This window comes from Artemia franciscana, chromosome 14 (assembly GCF_032884065.1).
Source record: "Artemia franciscana chromosome 14, ASM3288406v1, whole genome shotgun sequence".
Classification (NCBI taxonomy): domain Eukaryota; kingdom Metazoa; phylum Arthropoda; class Branchiopoda; order Anostraca; family Artemiidae; genus Artemia; species Artemia franciscana.
The window spans coordinates 12,800,004-12,827,215 of NC_088876.1; the positions used below are offsets into that span (position 1 = coordinate 12,800,004).

The 27,212-nt window shown below is 34.9% G+C and overlaps 1 protein-coding gene across 2 annotated transcripts in view; it reads right to left on the reverse strand.

Moving 5' to 3' along the window:
- Window positions 1-27,212, reverse strand: part of LOC136035331 (integrin alpha-PS4-like) — a 207,886-nt gene that overhangs the window by 256 nt on the left and 180,418 nt on the right. For both annotated transcript variants that reach the window (XM_065717060.1, XM_065717061.1), the window contains 3 exons: window positions 17,608-17,753; window positions 8,360-8,447; window positions 1,190-1,307 (listed from right to left, as the gene is read on the reverse strand). In XM_065717060.1, the coding sequence (XP_065573132.1) occupies window positions 1,190-1,307; window positions 8,360-8,447; window positions 17,608-17,753 (352 nt within the window). The remainder of the gene's footprint in view (window positions 1-1,189; window positions 1,308-8,359; window positions 8,448-17,607; window positions 17,754-27,212) is intronic.

Sequence of the window (27,212 nt, forward strand, 5' to 3'; positions counted from 1 at the left end):
GAAATAGCTCTTGAATATCTGCTCTTGAAGCTCTCAAGCTTCAAGCCTTGCCAGTATTTAATATGGTATTATTCATTAAAAATAAATACTAAAGTGTATATTTACTTTATGTAGGCTTGTCATATAAATTTTTTTGACCAAAATGAGAAGTAGTCACTTTCTAAGTAAAAGTTTACAAGAAGTTATGCAGAACAGATTTATCAATATATTCTCTTATTCAATTTTAATGATCAACCAATGTTTGCCATTAATAGGCTGCTTGGCTTTGAAAAAGACCTGTCTCAGAAGAGAAGGTGCATTTGTTGATAGGATAATCAGCACCCTTGGTCATGGAGGCTACTACAGGCAACACAAAATAACTGATGAAATATGGCTTAGATGGTGGTGGCACTGTTGTCATACAAACACATGAGATTCCCCATGGTGTTTTCTACTGGCCTTTTCAGGCCAAAAGAGGATTACAGGACAATGGAACGTGGTCGTTCCTTGAAATAATCTGGCACTCATGCCCCAACGAGTGACAGTCATGCAACAACTGTGGCCAAGGATTGTCCAGCTTGGCACACTTGTGTTGCCACCTTACAAGCTTCCTGGCCGTTTATACTCTGTGACGTGAGCCGTCAAAGTTTATAAAGACATGATATGGACGATTTTATTGGCATATTCTTTATATCCTCCCTATAAACTCAAAGCCCTTCCTGCAGACCTGGTGTCTAGACCTTGCACTCCCTAAGAATGTGCCATTCAAATTTGTGAGGACGTGATGCATATTTCTCTTTACAATTCAGATATTTGTATTTACAGAATTATGGTTTTCTCTTAGGGTTACCATTTTTGTTAGGTTTTTTAGGGTTACCTCTTAGGGTTAAATTTTTAAGTATTAAGAAGTGTTTGTAGTTTTCATCGTTTTTTCTGGCTTTAAGTCACAAATTCTACTGTTGTGTCGTTAGGATTTGTTTGATTTCTTTCATAAATCGCGCCCAAATAATGTTTGAGATTCAGCTTTTCTAAGAAAAATAGTCAAATACGCTGTGTTTTAGAACATAAGCTCATTGCCAAATAGTGTCAAACTGAAATGTCTCAAAACTAGTTTTCGTACATAATATGGTGTTTCTAAATAATTAATTTCCCTATATCAGTATTCAAATAGTACCTTAAACTGAAAGCAGATTTGAACAAAAGAATTTACCTTGTATAGTAAGTAGGTGATCAGTAACAGCAGAAGTATTCCACCGATAATAGCTACTGGCCAAACCCACAAGGGCAATGCCTGTAACTTTGACTGTAGTACTGATGCACAGAAGTCACTGAAATATTTAATCAAATATTAGACCCTTATAGATCAGTAGTGCATTAACATCAGGTATTACTAGATAGTTCATTTTAACAACCATTCACGATGAGATTTTACTGACAATAAGCTTCATCTAAGACAAAGTTGTCGATTCAGCTGGCTCCAAACCAATGCACTGCTAAGGTCTACCTAGTGTTCAAAATTATCATTACCCCAAGCCTAGTTCTGCTGGCTTGAACCATGTTATGACTGGTCAATCAGAAGATTCTAAAAATTTAGACTGGCCATTATCTTCAAAATTAGAGTAGAAAACTAAAACTTTGCCTCGCTCCCTGTGAACTTAGACATAAGACAACATCTTGTTCGAAAGTTGAATCTACGCGTTAGTAAAACATCCTTCTAGATGCGCCTACAAAACCGATAAACGATATGCTTCAATGCTCACTAAAGTCATTTTGGGTCTTATAAACAGCATTGATGACATTTTCGTATGCGTATTCCATAGGTTTTGGACGATCAAACATAACTAAATTAGTAATCATTTGGGTCAAGGTTTTCCTCTTCATTGGTAGTGCTATTTTAAATGTGGCCAAAGTCACCGAAATGGTACGGTGTGGTAAAAGATATCAATATACCAAGTTAAAAGTCTGGTAATTTGACAGACTTTTAACTATAAGCAGATACATCTAATGAAATACAATATCAAAAACCCAATAAAAAACTTAAATTATAATTCCGATTTCCTAAAACAATAGAAGCCCCTAAATAATTTTGTTCAATAATTCAAATATACGTAGATGCATACATTTAGTACATAGTGAACAATACCGTAGCAATGACCCACTAGTGTTCCTACAAAAAAAAGTGCACTAGAGAAATTTCTAAGGAGTCATTGAGTGGGAATTTAAACTGTGTGTCGGAGGACTAACTTTCGTTCCTCACAGCTTTCCACTATTTAGCGACTCCAAATACCTTTGATGAGCATTCAACAAATTTCTTTTAACTCTTACTGAAAAAACTTAACTCTTACTAAAAAGAAACCCATTGATTTAAGTGGTTGATACTTCTCATATCTGCACTAATGTACACTCGCCTGTCAAAATTTCATGTAACAAAATCGAAACTGACTTCTAGAAATGACAAAGGAGGATTTTCAAAGAGGCAGTGTTGAAGTTTTGTACGAAGTTTCAGCTTCCAATGTTTTGAACGTTTAAGCTTCTGACAATATGATTGGCTGGAATTGAGATCGTTACCAAGAACAAAAATAATTTAAGCGTCTTTTCGTATACGTTATGCGTATTCTAGAGTAGAAATGTCTCAATGGTAATGATTGGTGCTGGTTCCTTTGACTGGTTCCTTTCCAAGACCAAGAAGCGGTAATAAACCAAAAATTGGCCCACATTAATTCCATAACGGGTTCTTTGAGCAAACTCATTGAAGGTGACAACCAACAGTGTTTAACCAGTTGATTCTGTTATCCGTATCTTACAATTAGAATAACTGTGTTTTTACTTGACAAATTACACATCTGTCTTCAATTGCATTTGTCCTATGATTGATTGACTGCACACCATTCTTCAATTACCTTCAATTCCGAACACCACTTTTAGTTTTTAAAATGAGGATTCCTTGGCCACAGGTTAAAAATGGTTATTGATGCCTTGAAATGTCAATAATTAATACCCAAGCATCAACTGGAGTTATTGAGATAAAACTTTTTGAGACATTCATGGGGAGGAATATTAAATGAAATCCAGATTAAATCCAAAAATCAAATGAAGACTGAAATACAGGGTTTCCATTTGACATCTGAATTTTAAAAGACAAAATCACAAATGACACAAAAATCGGAAGTTATGAAGAATCTTATTCTGCTCTAATGATTAGCCTTTAGTCAAGTAGAGGCAGGTTTAAATTTAGAAAAAGAATTAGTTAAAAATGAAATATGGGGACTGTTCTGGAAACATGGAATTGACAAAAAAGCATTCGATTTATTATTGAAAATTAATTTTTAAAAGCTTCCCAAGAAAGAAATCAAGTAATAATTCAAGCTTAAAATGAACATATATCCTTATTAATAAGTGGAACCTGGAACGAACAAAATAAGAGGCAATACGTGTGCTGTATATAATAACAAACCAAAAGGCCTCAACGTATTATTCTGTATTTTTTCCCCCTGAGCCATTTCATATACAGATAATGGTTGTAGAAACTTGGAAGGGAGCCTCTATAGAAAATTTGAAGTTACAGCACTTTTTTTAAGAGTCAAAAGTCATTGAAGGGCAACCAGCCCCCATACACACCCCTTTTCAGCCACCTTCCCTCCAAAGACATCCGATCAAAAGTTTGAAATAGCCATTGTATTAAAGATAGAATACAGATGAAATAATCATAGCCCCTGGGGAAGACATAACCCATTACAGACCCTGCAACAAAGGGTGTGAGTTACGCAAGTTGTCCGTTGTTTATATTCAAGGTTTGTTATTGGGAAAAGGGAATATGTTCGATCAATACTGTCCAGAAAGGCTTAGGGTATTAAAGTAAATCTTTCAGAAAATGCTAAGGGAGACGTCGAACAGCCTTTCAATTTTCTGTTCATATGTTTTAAACTTTGAAAATCCTGTTCACACGTTTCTGCCCTTTTGGAAACTCTGTTTTTGGCTTCGACTTTTGAAGTTCCTCTTCACGAGTTTCTGACTTTTGAAAATTGTTTTTTTCGTCTTTCTGACTGAGAATTCTTTTCGTTTATTTTCTATCTTTTAAAGTTTCAGTTCATGTGTTTCTGACTTTTTGAAAATTCTGTTCGCGTGTTTCTGACTTTTTGAAAACATAGTTTGCACTTTCTAACTTTTTATAAGTTTCTGATCACGTGTTTCTGACTAAGTTTTTGTTCAAGTTTGTGGACATATTTTTCCCTTGAAATCATTTTTCACGTTAATCATATTAAAAAAGTAAGACACCGTAAATGCATTGTCTGGGTAAAGTGTCAGTCTATATTTAATGCCTTTGACTATACACGATCGCGGTGGTCTCTACATTAATCTTCCTATGCCTAGCTAGTCTTGAACGATAAGGAAAGCTATTATGTATTTTAAAGGTATGGAGGGTTTTTTCGAGTAAATAGTCTCAAATAGGTGTATAAATTAAAAATTTGAAAACCTACAAGGCCTTTCCCAATACCAAACTCCAGTCAATCCAATAACGGGTCTCAAACTCTAGGCTTGTCTAAAAGAAGTCAAAAATAGAAAGAATAAGCTTACGTTTTCAGGTTTTCCAATTGAATCTTACAAAAGAACTAACAAATCAACTTTGCTTTGAAAGGGCAAAAAACACAAAGAGGCACAGCTCATGAAGACCAACCAATCCTAAGCCTTGGCGGTGCGACTTCAGGTCTCGCGTTATCTAAAAAGCATGAACTGATCCTCCCTTTATACCAAAGTCAAATTTCAGCCACGTCTAATCGCTTAAAAATACTCTTGGTTCGGGATAACTTCGCACTTTTTACCAAAAATTAGTTATCCAGCTTGTGAGAAATTACACAAAATATTAGGCAAAAGGGAAAGCTAAAAGATTACAAAGTATTTATGAATAAGGGGGGGGGGGGCTGAAACAGAGTCCCAAAGTGGGAATAATTTGATCTCAGCAAAAGGGCCAAGGGCTCTAACAAATATCTCTTGAGATATAATAATAATAATAATTTGCTTTTAACCCACTAAAATACAAGACACGTGGAGTAGATAAAAGACAATAAAAGAAAAATACCACAACTATACGAGGGATAAAACATATACAACACAACCATAACTCAGCTAACAAAAGAACCTCTAAGAGGTAACACAACTATAAAACGAAAACAGGTGAAAACTAACGAATAAATAAACGAACTAAAGGGTGGAAGGGACCCAGAGAAAAAACATAATCCTTTTCTAATTTTGAGCCTAACTTCCGTAGAAGTAATAATGTCAGAAGCCCCGAAATACGAACTTATTTTCTTGTTCCTATAAGACCTGTGTAAATAAAGCAGAAACTTATGATAGCGGAAATATGATATACGCAATTCAGCGAGATCCTTTTTTTTCAGGATAGGTGAAATACTAGACAGGAAAAGTATTGAATGGTCACAAAATCTACTATATAGCAATGAAAGCGCTTTTCGAGAATAATCACCACGATTAGCCACTATTTCACCATAACCCACTTTCAGTTTTTCTTTAGCATCCCGTACAATATTGGTACTAAAATTTAATAGAGTCGAACAAATTATATGTATATTAAAATACATCTTTTAAGTTTTGATATTACTCTTTGATTTCCTGAGAACTCGCTTTGCCATGGCAAGTTCGGGTTTTCAGAGACTTAGACTGGTTTGAAGGTGAGCCAAATACTCTTCCCAATTGAAACTACGTTTATATCCTTAAAACATTCTGTAAGTCGTAACATGTACAACTTACTGCCTAAAACTGACAAATGAGCAAAAGAAAAACTTTAAAGCGTATGGAAACAACTGGCTACAGGTGATAAAAACTATTAGCTGGACGAACAGAATAAGGATTATGGGCACTTGTTTTTACACCAACCGTATCAAACGTGTGAGATGATTCACACGTGTCTAATGTTATCTGAAAAGAAATCTGGTGGTACCTAAGCAATGCTGTGTGCCACCCAGTATTGAAATATTCACCAGTTCCAACCAGAGGCCACAAGACAAAGGGGAAGGTAAAACATGCTTATCAAAGGACATGCAAGTGCGACAAGCATTCCATCCACACGTACATACTCAAATATGATTGGAGGGCAGTCTTACACTTCCTGTGTCTTTGGGGATGTAGGGGGAGCTAAGTTCAAAAGATGGTACCACCAACATTTTTGCAATAATTGCTTGAAGTTATTTGAATTGGACTTCTATATTGCAATAGCAGGCCTTTAATCTGTAATCAGCTAGCTGTGATAGCATAAAAAATACAACTTCAATGAAAATCAAAGATTATTTATAATATATCGGCCTACTCAATGTAATTTGGTTTAGGTATTTTCACAAATTGCAAAATTAACTTCAAATTTACAGTCAGTAGGCTGGGAACGATACAAGTGCCAGGCTTGGTAAAACTCAAACACCAAACACAATGCTGCAATCTTAATGATATTTATGATATTGATATAATGATATCTTTCATTTCCAATTTAATTTCTATTTTTCTTTATTTTAGTTTTTATGGGTTTTCAAAAACAATTGATAAAACATCTTCAGTTTCCCAGAACTTGTCATTTGGTTTATCTATTTTGGACATAATAATATCTCAGGTTGTTTCTAAGCCGATAATGATTCAAGATTATATGCCCCCTGGAGTCGATGTTTGTGGATTAGTTGTTGATTTGCGGTCATGCAAGACACAGCCTAGGCTGTGGGAGCTGTGTCTTTGGGGATTCGTGTGGTAGGCAAGAATGGATTTTAGGATTTGGAAAAATGAATTTCATGTGTTTTTTTGTATTTGATATGTAAGTAGATTCGGTTTATCTCTTTTTTCTTTCTCCCCTCTTCTTTCCTAGCCCTAGATCCCTACGGGGGAGAAGGTATTGAAATTTATTTTCATTTGAGATTTAAGCTTACTGTTTCTGATTCATATTATGGCAATCGAGTTCGCAAGCAACCCGGCTCAATAGTAACCAACCGAAAATACAAAAACAGGAATTTTAATAGCAATAAATGTTTTTTTTATTTGTTTTTCCCCAGGGGGGATCGTATCGGCCCAGGGGTCCTAGAATATCGGGAGAGGCCTCATTGTAACTAAAATTAAAAACTATAGTGCCCTTTTTTAAGTGACCAAAAATTGGAGGACAACTAGGCCCCCTCCCACACCCTCAAAATTTTGAGATAGCCATTTTGTTCAGCCGAATAAATATGCCTTTGGAAATATTAAGACCCCGACAGCCTCCGAGGAAAGGCCTAAGTTACAAAATTTGCCCATTGTTTACTTTTAGTATTTGTTATTGGGAAGTATGCGTACATTTTTCAGGTGAGGAAGAATTTTCTGCTGGTAGGATTTTCCATGGGGAGGGTAGTTTCCAGGGAATGAATTTTTCAGGGGAATTTCACACTGGGGAAATTTGCTAGAATTCCTATTCGAAATTCGTCTGATGTCTTGTTTTCTCTTTACCAACTCAATTTTAGGTGTGGAAATATTAGAGGTAATTGTCCGGGGTAAATTTTCACCAGAATAGAATTGTCTAGAGAATAAATCCATGGGGAGGAGGGATTTTTCCATGGAGATGTAGCCAGACTTCCTGGAATTATTTATAAAACTGTCAGAAATTAAATTAAAACAAACAAGCTTAAAAAAAAATTCTGAAATTTTTTCAGAACTGAAAAACTTATTTTCAGTTAAAAAAAAGTTTTTCAACTGAAAGTAAGGAGCTATATTAAAAATTAAAAAGAACATAAATTATTACGTATATGAAAGGAGTTGCTCTTCCTCATCACCTCGCTCTTTACGCTAAAGTTAGAACTCTGTCCCAATTTTTTAAGAACGGCTGCTGAAACACTATGTTCGTTTAATTAGAACAATTAAGAAGCTTTTTTGAAAGTAGCAACAAACTTTAGCTTAAAGAGCGAGGTGTTGAGGAAGACCAACCCCCCTCATATATGTAATAATTTATGTTTTGTTTTAAGTTTAAAATATACTCCTTACTTTCAGCTGAAAAAACTTGTTTTTTTTTAATTTGATATTTTTAAGAAATGAAGATTATCTAATCTTGACTTATAGAAAGAAAAATGAAACGTTTAACGACTTTGAGGATATTGGTGGATTTTACGATACTACAGTTTAAATTTCAAACCCAATATTACATGTCCCTTATAAGTTTTTGACTGCATTTGACTCATGTACATGAATTTCGTGCTTAAGAAATGTGCTCAAGAAGCACTGAGTCATTGTCTTGGAGGAAAGCACAAAATATCACAAATTCGCACTTGAGCATGGTACCTGAGGGCAAGAGCCTAAGTACAGCACACGGACGAAACAGGAACATGCACAGGTCCTTTACTTAAAAAATAAATAAAAAACTTACCTATTGGAGTCAGATTCCACTGTACTATTTTCAGATAACTTGGCGAAGCTTTTTATTAGCACAAAATCATGCTTCTCAAGGGCCTTTCCTGAAAAAGGAAATCCTCTTATAATAAACTCCTGATTGTTCACAGAATTGGTTAATATTCCGTAGTGGGTAACCGAATTCCAAAAATAATTGGAAAGGGATAAACCACAAAAAGAACTCAAATTTACTTTCATTAAAAAAAAAAACTATTACATTGTTTTTATGACTGTTATGATATATTATTACCATTCAGTCAGGCTGCGAAGTTGGAGGGGAGAAACTCAAAAATCACTTGAGTCTCCAAAATCCCAGCTGACTGTCCAAATTAGCTATTCTTTTATTTTTTTAAGGGTCGACTGGAGAGTCTTTATCATGGTTGCAGAAAATAGCTGCAACCTAATAGTCGTAGTTTCTAGCCGTAGAAACCAAAAATATAAAAACAAAATCTAAAAAAAAAACTGTCTAGTAAGAAGACACGCAATTTGACTTAAACATATGAAATAATCATTTCTGAAAACTCGTTTTTGGAGAATTACAGTCCCCCATGAGCAACAAGGAAAATCACGTCTTCGGATGATAAGCGGCGTTGTGCCCCTTTCCCTTGTTCCTTTTTGTACCAGGGGATATCGTAACGAACCAGTAGTCATAGAATATTGGGAGATGGCTCATTTGAATGAAAATGGAGATATCTTGTGCTTATTGTAATCAATTAACTAAACAAACTCTCCAGAAAAGAAATTTTACAAAGAAAAGTAAAGAGCCCAATTGATTTTAAAACTAGCAGAAAAAAATAATTCGAACCCAAAACGACCAGAAATTACAACTAAAAATAAATGAAACCACAACGAATAAGTTAAATAAACAATCATGGGAAACAAATATACAATAGGTACTAATATAAATGAATAAATAAATCTTGAAACAAGTAAAACTTAAATTGAATATTCAAATAAAAATTAAAACCAAAAAAAATCACTACAATAAAGAGTTTGGCACCCTTGTCCCCTTTTCCGTCCCCTGACTTATAAAAGTCTAAAGCCTACTGTATCATTTGCCTTTTATTGAAAACTATATTTGTCTTGAATAGTCATTTGAAAGAGCTAATATAATGAAACTGAACATTTGACATATATAATGATATTAATTTATGTAAGTGTGCAATTCAAGATTTTATTTCACTGTATTTTTTTTTTACTTTCAAAGTTGCAAGCACAAAAGAAAGTATTTGTAACAAAATTCGTTCCAAAAGCATATACGACCCTTGGATATCTAAAAATTTTTCGGGAAAAAAGAGGAGGGATAAGTTGCCCTTCAATCCCTTTTGTCTCATGATTAAATAAAAAAAAAACAAGTTTTTTCAACTGAAAGTAAGGAGCGACATTAAAACTTAAAACGAACAGAAATTACTTCGTATATAAAAGGGGCTGCTTCCTCATCAACGCCCCGCTCTTTACGCTAAAGTTTGACTCTTTCTCTCAACTCTTCTTTTTAAAACAATAAAAAACTTTCAAACAGTTCGTGGTAACGAACAGTAAGGAGCGACCCGGCTCAATAGTAACCAAAACTCTAACAAATTGAATTTTGATATCAATAGCTACACCAAAAGAATTGCATTTTAATGCTGATTTTAAATATGTAAGTTTCATCAAGTTTAGTCTTACCCATCAAAAGTTACGAGCCTGAGAAAATTTGCCTTATTTAAGAAAATAGGGGGAAACACCCCCTAAAAGTCATAGAATCTTAACGAAAATCACACCATCAGATTCAGCGTATTAGAGAACTCTACTGTAGAAGTTTCAAGCTCCTACCTACAAAAATGTGGAATTTTGTATTTTTTGCCAGAAGACAAATCACGGGTGCGTGTTTTTTTTTTTTTTTTTTTTTTTTTTTTTTATTTATTTTTTTTCCAGGGGTCATCATATCGACCAAGTGGTCCTAGAATGTCGCAAGAGGGCTCATTCTAACAGAAATGAAAAGTTCTAGTGCCTTTTTTAAGTGACCAAAAAATTGGAGGGCATCCAGGCCCCCTCCCACGCTCATTTTTTCCCAAAGTCAACGGATCAAAATTTTGAGATAGCCATTTTGTTCAGCATAGTCGAAAACCATAGTAACTATGTATTTTGGGATGATTTACTCCCCCACAATCCCTGGGGGAGGGGCTGCAAGTTACAAACTTTGACCAGTGTTTACATATAGTAATGGTTATTGGGAAGTGTAGAGACGTTTTCAGGGGGATTTTATTTTGTTTGGGGGGTGGGGCTGAGGGGAGGGGGCTATGTTGGAGGATCTTTCCTTGGAGGAATCTGTCATGGAGGAAGAAAAATTCAAGGAAAAGGGCGCTGATTTTCTAGCATTACTATAAGAAAACAATGAAAAATAAACATGAAAACGTTTTTTCAAATGAAAGGAAGAAGTAGCATTGAAACTTAAAACGAACAGAGATTATAACGCATATGAGGGGTTCTAAAAATACTTTAGCATAAAGAGCGAGGTATTTAGGAGGAGATAAATACCTCGCTCTTTATGCTAAAGTATTTCTAGTAATTTCAACTATTTATTCTACGGCCTTTCTGATTCAGGGGTCATTCTTAAAGAATTGGGACAAAACTTAAGATTTAGTGTAAAGAGCGAGGTATTAACGAGGATACAAATCCCCATGTATACATAATAAAAATATAAGATTATGAAAGTTTGTTGCGTAAGTTGCTAATTTATAAGTTACGTATATTTTTTACTAATAAAAACGTTCGTTAAAAATTAAAACTTCTAATTGCCTTTTTAAGCAACCGAAAAATTGGAGGGCAACTAGGCCTCCTTCTCCACCCCTTATTTCTCAAAATCGTCTGATAAAAACTAAGAGAAAGCCATTTAGCCAAAAAAAGAATTAATATACAAATTTCATTTTAATAATTTATGTGCGGAGAGCCAAAACCAAACATGCATTAAATCAAAAAAGTTCAGAAATTAAATAAAAAAACTAATTTTTTTAGCTGAAAGTAAGGAGCGACATTAAAACTTAAAACGAACAGAAATTACTCCGTATATAAAATGGGTTGTCCCCTCCGCAATCCTTCGCTCTTTACGCTAAAGTTTGACTCTTTGCCACAATTCTACTTTTTAAAACAATTAAAGGCTTTAGCGTAAAGAGCGAGGGATTGCGGAGGGGACAACCCATTTTATATACGGAGTAGTTTCTGTTCGTTTTAAGTTTTAATGTCGCTCCTTACTTTCAGCTAAAAAAATTAGTTTTTTTTTATTTAATAGCGTAAAGAACGGGGCGTTGATGAGGAAGCAGCCCCTTTCATATACGAAGTAATTTCTGTTCGTTTTAATATTTAATGTCGCTCCTTACTTTCAGTTGAAAAAACTTGTTTTTTTATTTAATTTCTGAACGTTTTTGAATCAATGCATGTTTTGATTTTGGCTCTCCGCAGAGGAATAATTAAAACGAAATTTGCATTATTTTTTTTTTGGCTAAATAGCTTTCTCATAATTTTGATCGAATGATTTTGAGAAAAAAAGAGCGGGGGAGGAAGCCTAGTTGCCCTCCAATTTTTTGGTTAATTAAAAAGGCAACTAGAACTTTTAATTTTTTACGAATCTTTTTATTAGTAAAAGATATACGTAACTTATAAATTAGCTTACGTAAAGAATTTTTCATTCTCATGTTTTTATTACACATATGAGAGGGTTCGCCCCCTCTTTACACTAAATCTTAAATTTTGTCCCAATTCATTAAGAATGACCCCTCAATCACAAAAGCCGTAGAATAAATAGTTGACATTACTAAAAATACTTTAGCGTAAAGAGCGAGGCATTAGGAGTAGGTGAGCCCCTCATATGGGTAATAATTTCTGTTTGTTTTAAGTTTTAATGCTGCTCCTTATTTCCAGTTGAAAAAAACTTTTTCACATTTATTTTTTCATTGTTTTTTTTTAGATAATGCTAGTAAATCCTGCGCTCCCTTCATGGAAATTGACTTCCCCATGACAAAATCCTCGATGGAGAGTTCCCCCAGTATATCCCCCTCTTCTCAACCCCTCCCCCAACCAAAAAATCCTCCTGAAAACGCCTGTACACTTCCCAATAACCATTGCTATATGTAAGCACTTTGTAGCCCCTCCCACGGGGACTGTGGAGGAGTAAGTCGTCTCCAAAGACATAGTTATAAGGTTTTTCGACTACGCTGTATAAAATGACTATCTCAGAATTTTGATCCGTTGACTTTGGGAAAATAATTAGCGTGGGAGGGGGCCTAGGTGCCCTCCAATTTTTTTGATCACTTAAAAAGGGCACTATAACTTTTCATTTCCGTTAGAATGAGCCCTCTCGCAACATTCTAGGACAACTGGGTCGATACGATCACCCCTGGGGAAAACAAAAACAAAAAAACAAACAAATAAACACGCATCCATGATCTGCCTTCTGGCAAAAAATACAAAATTCTACATTTTTGTAAATAGAAGCTTCTACAGTAGGGTTCTCTGATACGCTGAGTCTGATGGTGTAATTTTCGTTAAGATTCTATGACTTTTAGGGGGTGTTTCCCCCTATTTTCTAAAATAACGTAAATTTTCTCAGGCTCGTAACTTTTGATGCGTAATACTAAACTTGATGAAACTTATATATTTAAAATCAGCATTAAAATGCGATTCTTTTGATGCAGCTTTTGGTATCAAAATTCCATTTTTTACAGTTTTGGTTTCTATTGAGCCGGGTCACTCCTTACTACAGTTCGTTACCACGAACTGTTTGAAAAGGTCACTAGAACTTCAAACTTCCAATCAATTGAGTCTCTTCCAAAGTTTATAAGACTACCCCTTCCACCTCTGGGAATATAATTTGAAACTCACAGCCGCAAGTCCTTGGGCCAAGTGGACTATTGGACAAAAATCACTCAAAGGAATGATTTCTCCTCTAACGGGGGAGGAGGAGATGAAAATACTCCAAAATTATCTGTTAGACACGAAACTTATGTGAATCTTCGGTCAAAGGGGACCAAATTGTAGAAAAATAAGAAATTGCTTCCCCTCAAAAAAGAACTTTCTTATTCTATTAAAGCCTAACGTATTACAAAATTATCACGGGTCAAATATGTATTTAAAACATGATTATCATCATGAAAATAATTATTATGTAAATAAAATAATCAGGCAAAAGACGTTGAACATGTTTTATCTTAGAAAGAATTAAATTAACAAAAAACAAGTTTTCTTAACTGAAAGTAAAGAGCGACATTAAAACTTAAAACGAACAGAAATTACTCCGTATATGAAAGGGGCTTTTCCTCTTCAACGCCCCACTCTTTACGCTAAAGTTTGACTCTTTCTCTTAACTCTACTTTTTAAAACAGTAGAAAACTTTAGTGTAACGAGCGGGGCGTTGAGGAGGAAAGGCCCCTTTCATATATGGAGTAATTTCTGTTCGTTTTAAGTTTTAATGTCGCTCCTTACTTTCAGTTAAGAAAACTTGTTTTTTTATATTTAATTTCTGAACGTTTCTGAATTAATGCACGTTTTGATTTTGGCTCTTCGCACATAGATAATTAAAACGAAATTTGCAGATTATTTTTTTGGCTTATTTTTAAATGGCTTTCTCATAGTTTTATTCGGAAGATTTTGAGAAAAAAGGAGCGGGGGAGGAAGCCTAGTTGCCCTCCAATTTGTTGATTACTTAAAAAGGCAACTAGAACTTCTAATTTTTTACGAACGTTTTCACTAGTAAAAAATATACGTAACTTACGAATTAACTTATGTAACGAACTTCTATATTCGTATGTTTTTATTATGTACATGAGGGGGGTTCATCCCCTTGTCAATACCTCACTCTTTACACTAAAGCTTAAATTATGTCCCAATTCCGTAATAATGACTCCTGAATCACAAAGGCCGTAGAATAAATAGTTGAAATTACTAAGAATATTTTAGCGTAAAGAGCAAGGTGTTACGAGGAGGTGAACCCCTCATATGCGTAATAATTTCTGTTCGTTTTAAGTTTTAACGCTGCTCCTTACTTTCAGTTGAAAAAACTTTCTACATTTACTTTTTCATTGTTTTTTTTAAATAATGCTAGAAAATCCTGCGCCCCCTTTATGGAAATTTTCTTCCCCCATGACAAATTCCTCCGTAGAAACATGCTCCAATTTAACCCCCCCCCTCAGCTCCCCCCAAAAGAAAAACCAAAAATCCCCCTGAAAACGTCTGTACACCTCTCAATAACCATTACTATATGTAACCACTGGTAAAAGTTTGTAAATTTCAGCCCCTCCCACGAGGACTGTGGGGGAGTAAGTCGTCCCTAAAGACATAGTTATTAGATTTTTCGACCATGGTCAATAAAATGGCTATCTCAGAATTTTGATCCGGTGACTTTGGTAAAAAATGAGCGTGGGAGGGGGCCTAGGTGCCCTCCAATTTTTTTGGTCACTTAAAAAGGGCATTAGAACTTTTAATTCTAGTAGCAATGAGCCCTCTTGCAACATTCTAGGACAACTGGGTCGATACGATTACCCCTGGAAAAAAACATAAAAAAAAAATCAAACAAATAAATAAATAAACACGCACCCGTGATCGGTCTTCTGGCAAAAAATACGAATATCCACATTTTTGTAGATAGGAGCTTGAAACTTCTACAGTGGGGTTCTCTGATACGCTGAATGCGAGGTGTTATTCTATGACGTTTAGCGGGTTTTTCCCCCTATTTTCTGAAACAAGGCAATTTTCTCGAGCTCGTTACTTTTGATGGGTAAGACTAAACTTGATGAAACTTATATATTTAAAATCAGCATTAAAATGCAATTCTTTTGATGTAACTATTGGTATCAAAATTCCATTCTTTAGAGTTTCGGTTACTATTGAGCCGTGTCGCTCCTTATTACAATTCGTCGCGAACTGTTTGACAGAATGGAAAGAAGGAAAAAAATCCCGTGGAAGGATATTTAAAATTTGATACTTACTTTTCGTTGACGATTTACCGGGATGAGAATAACGGGCTAGGTAGGCAATTTTCAATATACGCAGAGCTTTATTTTGTTGCCACTGAAGGGGAAGAACATGAGTTTTAGAAGTATTCGGAAAAAATAATTGGAAAATAATTTATATATGAATGTAATAGAGAATGATAAAGACACTTAGGGGTAAAAACAGCAGAATAAATTTCAGAAGATTCATTATTCCAATATTTCTTGACAGTTTCAAGCGAAGATAAATTGCATTACCTTTAAATGATAAATTTGAATCCGTTATTATCCCCAGATATTTAATATTATCAACTCTTTTAATTTTATGGGTAGCCCCTGAATATCAATCGCTAAAATCTCCGGTACTGTTCTCCCAGTACGAGAAAACGCGATGAATTTTGTCTTGGCAAAACACTAATAAACTTAAATAAAATAAGAGCAGATGAAAGACCTTGTCTTTTAATTTAATTAAGTTTAAAAAGTTAATATTTGCTTCCCTACTGGGAGCAAACTGGCTTCTTAAGTTACCATTAATATTAAAATTCGATTCAATGATGTTGACCTACTATAACCGAGTTTCAATTGAAACTTTTTGTAAGTTTATTTTAGTTTGTTTATTTTTCACTGTTTATAAAGTTTTACGAATGTAAACCCGAATGTGTTTATGTACCATTGTTTACGAATGTGAACAATGTTCAGGCTTTTTTTATTTTATTGTCTGTCTTTTCAAAATTAAGAGTTTTATCCATTGTTATATACTTCTATATTTTCATCTGGTTATAGTCGTCTTTGAAGCCTTCTAAATATCACCTTCGTTCCCTTAAACATTGCCCAAAAAAGCTTGATAAAGTGCCTAAAACTTTTTTCTCATCGACTTTAAATGTGAAAGGCTGTTTTAGAAACTTGAGGGAGGATCATTTGGTAGAAAATTGAAAGTTCTTGTGTCCATTTTAAAGTTCAAAAGCTTCTGGGGACAATCAACCTCCATTTAAGTTTATTTTCTGCTATCTGATCCTTCTCTAACCCCAATAATATGGAATCAAATTTTGTTCTGTTCAAAACTTTGAAATATCTAATAAGTTTGCTTTCGATCGTGATACCATCCAGCAGCCCCAATGTTAGACTTTATCTTACATTACTATGATAACTCACCCCCTCTAGAAACACGAAGATAGCATAACATAAAATAAATACTGAAAGAAAGGATAGGGAAAAGAAATACTATAACGAAAATAAATAGTGTAAACACACCACATATCCAAATATCGGTAGGATATTCCAAATTTCATTCTTCTTTTTCATTATTTTTGTTTATCATAGTTTCTCTGTAGTGACTCAATTTTATATTGGGAGGGGAATTGCAAAGGGGCGAGGAGTCAGGGGGAATTTTTCGCGGGGATGATTTTCCATGGGAAATTTTCCGTGGGGTAGTAAGTCTAGCACCGGAATGGACTAACAAGGAAGAGAAACTCTTGAAAATACATCTGGTAGAGAAAAAAGAGTGCAGAAAAGCTCAGGAATCTCAATTTATTCCACACTATATTTTTCTCGTTGGTTTAATTGAAGCAGAGATTTCAGAGCCAGAGGAATTTTGTTATTCAAACATCACAGAATTGTGTTTGTCTTTCTCATGGTTACTTTTTGTAGATAAACCACTGAGAAATTATTCAAATTTGTATGTTTTTAAGATCCGAAGATAAAAGTTTATTAAACACCAGCTGTTTAAAAAAGCTAGTCCTAGTTATATAGAAAAAAAAAGAGTGACATTTTTTTATTGGTGAACGTTGATTATTGTACACTAATATTCAATAAAATAAGAGCGGAAAATAATTTTTTAAATTCATAACTCATGGTCATTAAGCCGAAGCTGGTCTGACAAGCAAGATGGATAGAAATTGTTTATTGTTTCTTTATTTCTTATTGTTTATTTCCGTTACTTAATTCTGTGATTTTTTTTTTTTTTTACCAAGTATTGATAATAAACAGTCAAATTTAATGAATAAAACTTATTTTACACTCCTGAATAGAGGAGGCAATTCATCTTTTTTTGTTGTGTTTTATAATAAAAAGTTTTTGAGGATATGCATTTTATTTGTAGATTCTAAGTGTAAAAAAAAATATGCAGATATTATATTTTATTGTAAAAAGCCATAGATTTAACTTCTATTTCTGGAAATCAAACAGAAAACCTTTTTCAATGGATCATTTAAGTGGTAGTTCTAACTTAAAGAGGGGCAAGGGGGAAGGAGGAATTAAGACTTACTAATGTAGAAAGGTCTAAAGATCCCTTCGAGGTCAATAAAGTAAATTTGTTCCCCATAGATATCCTTGAATGTGCAAATATACTGATCACATAAAGCTTTTGATCCTTCACTGCAGTCCAATTTAAAGGCTGAAGTAGGTATTTGACTGAAAATAGACAAATAAATTATAACTGTTAGACAAATAAGACAAATAAAGAAGCAAATTAATACATAAAATTGATATTAAATATACAAACAGGTCATACAAATAAATTACATGTTGAATATTCACTCTAGCAGTGAGGGGGACAGTATTTTAAACCGACCTATATGCACTATTCTTTTCTTCTAATCCTTAATCACGGAAAAGTTTAACGGCGATTCACTCAAGAAACAGGTGTTGTTATTTTTCTTGTAGATGCAAGCGTTTATTACTTAATAGGATTTGATGGTGAAATAATAAGGACTGTTTTTCCTTTGATTATTAAATGTTTAAAAATCAAAGATAGCAGGGACAAACATTCAGGGGCCCCAAGTAGGGACATAGTCCAAATTGATCTTACTCCAATATTGAAAAATGAAGGTTACCTAGTCTTGCGTGACATTTTAGAGCTCAGGGCCCGTGGGGAACCCCCTCTTGTTACTGAGAATGACGTAACCTTATCTCACGTTATTGTTACGTAATGACGGCACAACGTGGGTGTTACGCAATACTTTAGGCGACGTTATTTTCTTCAAGATTTCATTTTATTTTAATCAAGATTTAATTTTTTCTTCAAGATGTTTTTTTCCTCAAGGTGTTTTTTTTCTTCAAGGCCTTTTTTACTACAAAATGTTTTTATCGAGATTTATTTTCTTCAAGATTCTTTTCTGCACGATGTTTTCTTCAAGATTTTCTTTTCATTGAGACGTTCTTTTTTCTTCAAGACATTTCCTTCGAGATTTTTTCTTCGTGGAATCTTTATAATCCGCTATCAAAGATTTTTGTCCACTATAGGAATCGAACATAAGACCAGAGATTTTACCCAACTGAGTGCTGTCTTGGACACAAGGACCAGAAAACTATTCATAATATTATGATTCGGAAAATGCTTTCTAGTGGAAGGGAGCAATTATTGCGTGTTTCCTATTGCCGGGATAATTCGCCTGTGGGGAGAAATCAATTTCTAGCAATTGGTTACATTTGATCCGCACCTTTTTATTAATTAATAGTTTAGATGGTATTATCAGAGAGTTTTGTGGATTGTTCTTAGCATTTTTTTAGTAATAGCATTTTAAAAATTTTACGCTTATGTTAGGGACAATCTTGGACGAGCATTACCTATGTACATATACTATAAGATGTATAAATTACATTAGTGAAATATTATGAAGATTCATCTTGGAACAAGAAATCTAAATGGTGAAGACTTTTATCGTACATACAAGTTTGATTAATAAACAAATTTACATACATCATTGAAACATTTCAAGCTTAGGGGACTGAAACCAACATTAGGTAGGAAAGGGTCATTTTTCACCTGTCATCATTACTTGAGCATTTTCTGACGTCTGAATATCCCGATAGATAGTTTTTGTTTGAGCAGTGGAACCTAGCATTTCAATTATTATATATCACCCCTCTATGGCGATTACCAGCCTGTGAAACTCGTGGGCTGGCTCAGGGCACCTCTGGCTCAGGCTATCACACCTATATCATGTTCAGACAATTTCCCACAAAAATAACCGTCTACAATAGAATTGATGGTTTAAATTTAGAGGAAAATTTCCGTAGTTCCATAGACACCGGTTCCACCCCAATTCAATCGGTTCCAGTTCCCACTATGCCAGCTCTAATCCCAGCTCTACATCTGGCTCCGGTTCGGTCACTTCCGGATCCCCCACTTTTCCCCCCTCTAATTTCACATTCCTAATTCCACCAATTCTTGTATCTTTTAAAAGACCTTTACGGGGCTGGGTCAATAAGTGAAATGATGGCCGTGCCCACACAGTCTTCCCCATCTCGTTTCGTTTCTCATTTTTTTGTTTGAAACTGGCTTGTTTGACTTTTTTCCAAAAAGCAATACACGAGCAGAATTGCTTCGTTTCTTTTCTTATTATTGTGTTCCAACCAGGGTTGTTTGACCCTGTTTTTCAAAAAAGCAATATCAAAGTGAAATTGTTTTTTTCTTTTCTAACTCCTTTGTTCCAATTAGAGTTATTCGACTTTTTCCCAAAAATACCAATACCAAAGCGGAATTTCTCTGTTCTTTTTTCTCTTTCTTTTGTTTCAACGTGGCTAGTTTGACTTTTTCAAAAAACTGCAATACTAAAGTAGAATTGCTTTGTTTCTTTTCTCATTGTATTGTTTTAACCCGAGTTCTTTGACTTTTTCCTATAAATACCAACTCCAATACAAAATTACATCGTTTTTTTACGTTCTTATGTTCCAACCAGGATTGTTTAGCTTTTTGCCCAAAAAATAGCAATACCAAAGTGGAATTTCTTTTTTCTCATTCAATTGTTTTAGCTAGAGTTGTTCGACATTTTCGCCAAAGATACCAATGCCCAAGCAGAATAAAAAGTATAATTTAGGATGCTAAGTTCTGCTCTTTCATGGTTTAGCTGATATGTGATAGCTTTGCTGGTGTTACAAAGAATATTTTGGAAGACATTATTTAGTTCTTTCGTTTCACGCTTTAGCTTGTCAGTGTTAGCATTGGTAGTATTTACTAGAGTTTTGGAAGTCTTTCGCTTGAAAAAAAAATATGGTTTAAGATATTTTATTTTGCTGTTTCGTTCTTAACTTGTCAGTTTTAGCGTTGTTGAATTGTTTATTAGTTATGATGTTTAATGGTATAGCTAGTTTTGTTAGCGTTGTTGATGTTTCCAAGTGTATTTTGGAAGTTCTTCGTTTGAAATGTAAGATTTAGGATGCTTAGTTGTGCTCTTTCGTGGTTTAGCTTGTATATGTTAGCTTTGTAGCTGTTTCTAAGAGTGTTTTTAAAAAAAATTGTTTAGTTCCGCTGTTTCGTGGTATAGCTTGTCTGTGTCAGCTTTTTCAGTATTTCCAAGTGTATTTTGGAGGCTTCTGTAAGAAATATATTATTTAGAATGTCTACTTGTGCTGTTTTATGATCTAGCTTGCCTGCGTTAGCTTTGTTGGTGTTTCCAAGTGTATTTTGGAAGTTTTTCGTTCGAAACGTTTGATGAAGGATGTTTAGTTTTACTTTTTTAGGGTTAGTTTGTCTGTTTTAGCATTGTTGGTGCTTCCTAGTCTATTTTCAAAGATTTCCATTTGAAACATATAATTTAGGATGTTTCGTTTTGCTGTTTCGTGGTTCAACTTGTCTCTGTTAGCTTTGTTGCTGTTTCTAGGTGTATTTTGGAAGTTTTTCGTTTGAAAAATAGGATTTAAGGTGTTTAGCCGTCCTGTTTCATGGTTTAGTTTGTCTGTGTTTGCTTTGTTGGAGTTTCGATGTTTATTTTGGAAATGTTTCGCTTGAAATGTAGGGTTTGGGGTGTTTCTTTCCGCTGTTTTATGATTTAGCTTGTTTGGGGCCTGGCACTTCACTAGCTCCTGACACATAGACTTGTCCCAGCTGCTGTAGTGCATTTGACAGCTAATGTACTTACCATTTTCCAAATTGTCTAATAAAATTTTTGGTCTTATTTTTTTAAAATAATGAATCCGTATCCCCGTAATAAACTTGGATTTGTTCTTTCCCCGGCTGTTAGAGCTTACACACATTGTAATAACATTCACCTATGAGTTTTTTTGAAATTTCTAAAATGCCACTAAAAGTAGCAATGTTTTTATATAAATTACATTTTATTTTTTCCTATGTAAAAGGAACATATTGAATTCTTTGATAGTGAACGATGTAAAATTCGGATCTACAATGATTTGGGCACATTCTTTTGGGTCGGTTATAGCGTCACAACGACTCCTGTGTCAAAAACTTTCGCACATCTTACCGAAGGCTGAATTTAAAATGAGGTTAAAGATCTCCTTTTCAACCTTCGTTTTTGCCTCGTATCGTTTACTGATAAAAGTGTCGATAATTGTCTTCATATACGAATTTTGGTCGAATTGGAGGGCCTTATAAATCTTTGTGACCTTGGAATCATTGGCTAGAATCCAGCGCAAAAGAAAATGATGTAAAAAAGCGTTTTGGGTGAAGGGCGGCCATAACTTTTGTTTTAATGGTGTCCATTGTATACACCCATCCTCTATCAAAGATAAATTACAGGGAATCATTGAATCCCTAGGCACCGGTCTGTTTATACACGGGAAACCAAAACCCTTTATCGAGTCAAATACCACCGGTATTTCACCTTCCCTTTCGGCAAAACATTCCTCGTGGACCATTCTTCTCGACAGTGGTAACGTTGGAGAAATTTAGAACAGAAGGATTTTTCACCGATATGTAGTTCCCACAGGCCAAAAAAAAGTGAGATATTGCCGCCGGATAAAGGGAGTTTAAACCTAGGAAAACAACACTCGACTTTCCACCTGTGCATTATCCAGTCGAGTAGGTTTCCAAGATATGATCCCCATGACAAACACACCCTCCCCGCATGGATTTCTCTGAGAATAAATGATGATCCACGTCAGTAATCGGATCTGTTTTTTCGTTACTGATTTTTTAAATGAAATGTATCACCAGTTGAGGAGTTGACAAGTAATACCCCAAATCTAACCCAAATTCTTCATAAATTGTATCCGTGTTTTTACAGACAATATCCGACAACGTCAATACATCACTTGCCATGTAAATTCTAAAATAATCCTCCCGATTTTTTACACCATCCCTTAGCCTAAACTTTTTTTGGCAAATTCATAGTCGGCAGTGGTAAAATGACGATCGTGAAGTGAATTATAAAACGCTTCGATGGGTGGTAATTTTTCCTTACGCAGCCCCGAGGTGGTGCTGTAGTACTGGTAGGGGTATATGCCCTTACACGTTAATAAATCATACATTTCACCATCTGGAAAGCGCTGTTTGAGGCAGGAGAATCTATTAAAATCATCACTTTTTTGTGCTTGAATCAACTGGCTTAACGATCTGGGAAAAAACTGTATGTATCCAAATCTGGATTTTATTAAAGTATGATTATTATTTTCAATTGTTTTCAATTGAATCCTAAGAGCAACAACTTCTCGGATGATTTGGGTATGATTTTATATGAAAAAGAACCATTTACCCATAGGCCACCTACAACATCACCCTTCTTCAAACGAGCCAACAACAATTTCAAATAATAGTTCGAATTATAACAAATCCTTTTGTAGAGTTTTTTTTTACATTAAGATCTTTATTTTCCATAAACGAAAGTACTGAACCACTCCCATTTTCATTACGGTTTCCAACCCTATTGAAAAGGCTACCCACCCAATATAAAGAGCCCTCAAAATTATGTAAGTCTGGGTTAAGCCTCTGAATTTCCGTTTGTAGGTAATGTGAGTACACCTCACCCATCTTTTCATTAAATCTTTTTTAAGCGAAAAATGCTTTACCACTGTCCCTACCTCCCGCCTCCTGAATTTGTCTTTCAAGAAGAGCCTGAATCCTGCTTACATAGGAGCAGACTATATCAACTTGATCCGTGTAAATAGTACCACCAGTAAGAGTATAAAATGGTTCTCCGAGTTCGGCCCTAAAAACATAAATAATGCGTGAATTAGAATCTGCTAAATAAAAATTAGGTAAAACAGGGGGTTAACCACTTCCACTATCTCCTACTCCCTCTCATCCCGGTCACTTTGCAGGGTTGGCACTTTTTTGTCCTCGCATGCTGGTAGCAGGTCCATCCTTTCATAGTCCTAATCAAGGCTAATATCCCGCACAAACCCGTTTAAATCATAGATAGGGGAGCCACATTAACTTCATTTACCCCCACACTTAAACTCTCCTGGCATTCACTTTTCTCTGGGGCCTGTCCCAATTTCATTAGCAATTCAATAGCCTCACACGAGTTGTAGAACTTCTGAGATGTTAATGTGTGAGTCGAAAAAATAATAAGAGATTATTAGCACATTGAAACACTTGATTTCATCGTGAAAAAGAATTTATATTAGGTTGAAAAAGAATAAAATATTAGTTTGAAAATGTTTGAAGGAGTTGCTTGCTTATACTTCAGAGTGAGCGTTCAGAGCTAAAAGGACCACACAACCAGCTAAATGTTTACTGACCGGAAAGTATATCATATTTGGGCCCCCAAAGTGACCCTCTGGATGTGTTGAGACCACAATACGATATAAAGATTTAATGACTAGAAATTAATCTAACATGGCTCCCCAAAGTGACCCTTCACATCTTTAGACCGCCCCCCTCCCCACTACGAGCTGAGAATTTACGAGCTAAAAATTACGACATAAATTTGGGTGAGTTGCGCCTTCACGTTTCAGCTATTACAGAGTTCTAAAGAGTCTTTAAATAAACACAGAGAGTGAAGTTGTGTCCATTGTCAGGGTTCCAAAGAGGTCACGATCAAATTGTCAATTAACTGGTCAAAATCATTTACTGGAACCTGAAAAAAGTGACAATTGTTATTCCTTGAAGAATTATGATTTTAAGCCATAAGAAGAATTTGTATTAAGCTGAAAGAAGAATATTGTTCAGAGGAGCAGTGAATCCCGAAATCTCCCTCCTTTGATCATTAATACAATAAGTTTTCAACATTACAATGCATTATTTTTAGAAGCAGCAAGATCCTAGTAATTTTACCTTTATTAAGGCGAAGAGAATTTATAATTTTTATGGATTTCTCTTTTAGGAGCGAGGGGGTCTTCAACCCCCTCAAATCTTTCGAGGGGTCTCCCTTTATTAAGTCGAAAAGAATGCATTACTTTTTAAAGATGGGGGCTAGTATCAATGTTCTAATAGATTGAGAAAATTATCTCGCATAAAAAAAATTAGTTTTTATTTTTAAAGCATGGTGAAAAGTCCCTCAAACCCTCCCCCCAAAAAATGAAACCATCACGACAGACTGTTTATTAGCTAAAAAGAATGGATTATTTTTAGAACCAGCAGGATCCTTCTTATTTTCCATGCTGAAAAAATTAAGCTTTATGAAAAAATATCAGCAATTTTATTCACTTTAGGGATGGCAGCTCCATCTTGCATGGCGAGCGTGTATGGATGAAGGTGAGCCCTCATGCTGGAGGGGTGAAGGGGGCCTGTTCTCTCCCTGTAATTGAACCGCATCTTGGGCACTAGGCATAGTTGGATCAGCTCCCGTCCTCGCCCTCTTACTGGGGCGAGACTCAGAGGTTTTTTCTGAAATAGTAATTAAATTTTAGTTTTTCATAAAGTAAAAAATACTTTTTCGTTCAGTATCAAACCTTCCAACTTAAATTGTTAGCTTTCGAAGTTGTTTCAGTAAATTAGAATTTTGAAAGAAACTTTTTTCAATGAACAGCTAGTTTTTTTTCAGATTTGCTTACATCCCCATGTCAATTTCTTACCATTATACTTGTCAAAAGGCTTCCTTTTATTGATTTCAAATCACTTTTTACATACTGCATTCCTAAACCTAGATAATTTAGGTTTCGTACTCCCCCATGCTGATTTTTCTCACTATACTTTTCAAAAGTCTTCCTTTGATTAATTTCAAAGCACTTTTTCCGTATTACACTCCTAAACTTAAATTATTTAGAACAGCGTATACCCCGTTCCCTTTTCTTACCACTTTACTTTTCAAAAGTCTTCCTTTTATTAATTTCAAAGCACTTTTTCCATATTACGCTCCTAAACTTAAATTATCCAGATTTGCGCACACCCCATGCCTACTTCTTATCACCATACTTTTCGGAAGTCTTCCTTTTTTTTATTCAAACTATTTTTTCCATACATAGTTTTGGTGCCTAGATAATTCAGATTTGCGTACACCACCATACAAATTTTTTACCACTGTACTTTCCAAAGCCTTCCTTTTATTAATTTCAAGGGACTTTTTCCGTATTACGGTCTTAAGCTTAAATTATTTGGATTTACCTACACGCCCTTGCCAAGTTCTTATCACCATACTTTTCAAAAGCCTTCCTTTTATTAATTTTCAAGCGCTTTTTTCCATATCATGCTCCTAAACTTAAATTATTAAGATTTACGCCAACCTCCATGCCAACTTCTTATAACCTTACTTTTCGAAAGGCTTCCTTGTGTTGATTTCAAACCACTTTTTTCCATACTAAGCTCCTAAACCTAGATAATTCAGATTTGCGCATACCCCCGTGCCAAGTTTTCATCTCCGTGCTTTTCAAAACCCTTCGTTTTAGTAATTCCAAAGTACTTTTTCAGTATTATGCATCTAAACTTAAATTATTCAGATTTGCACACACCCCCATGACAACTTCTTATCATTATACTTTTTGAAAGGCTGCCTTTTATTGATTTCAAGCCACTTTTTCCCATACTACGTTCCTTAAATTAGATCTAACCGCATTTTTTCATATGAAAATAGAGATTACATCTAGCTTCATCCACTGCATCTATTTTAAATATAGACCCCTTTTTTACATAGCTATTCTACTGGTTTAAACCCTCGAAGACGAATTGTATAAGCTGTCATTTTACCTCACAAAGGAGGTATTTGGCTTGAATGCGAAAAGACCCCTTTTAGCTCAACTATTTAACGGAATGCATTACGTTGGCCGTTCACAGGAAACTAATCCTACATCTCAAAAACTGCTATAATTAAGGTTTAATCCCAATATACGTGCTTATGAAAAAAATTAAGCCAGGTTGCATCGTTGTATTCACGGTCATTAGCAGTTAGCGTAAAGAGGGGGACAAATGATGATTAATATCTATCCCAAATGGATGACTGAATTAATTTTATCCCTTCTGCTGAAATAGCGATAAACACGTTGAAATAACGAATATAATAAAAAGACATAAATTTTGACGCGAGAAAAGAAGATTACTATATCTCTAATAAAACTCCCGCGAGGGAGAGGTTGGGGTTTTTGCTATTAATTCAATATAGAGAGTTATAGTAGGTTAAGCTTGGGTAAAATACTCCTCATTTTTTTGAGGGGATAGCCTTAATATAGAAAGAGGCTTACCTGTTGGCATCTTTGAGATATGTCAATTTATTAAAAATCAAGTTGTACCTTCGGAGTCTAATACAAGACTGATAATTTTCCATTCTATACCTGGTTTTATAGCCCCCGGGGACAATGGAAAATTACCTGGCCTAGCTAGCAGAATTACAAGGCCCTTGCTCCTAGAAAATCAATAGTGGATCACGTGACGCTTAGCAGGACATTCTTTGTTATTCATGCTAGTAGAATAAAATACCTTTTGATGCTAGAAAATTCATTGACGTCTAGACTGTATAATGGTTCTGCTCCTAGAAACGTTGGAAAACATTTTGCCTACAGACAGCAAAAAGCTCTGTGTGTGCAAAGCATGAAAAAATTGGGTAATAATCAATTTGGACTACTTGCTTACTCAGTGGGGCCCTGAAGGTTTTTTCCTGGCCCTTAGGTTTTTAAGTAATTAACACCTGCATGCTGAAGAGAAACATCCCCTATTACGTAACAAACACCAGAATCTCAAAGAAAATTAGTAACGCCTCCGTCTTGAGGATGTTTCTAAGGAGAAGTGTCCAGACCGGGATTCAAAGGGATAGGGCCCTT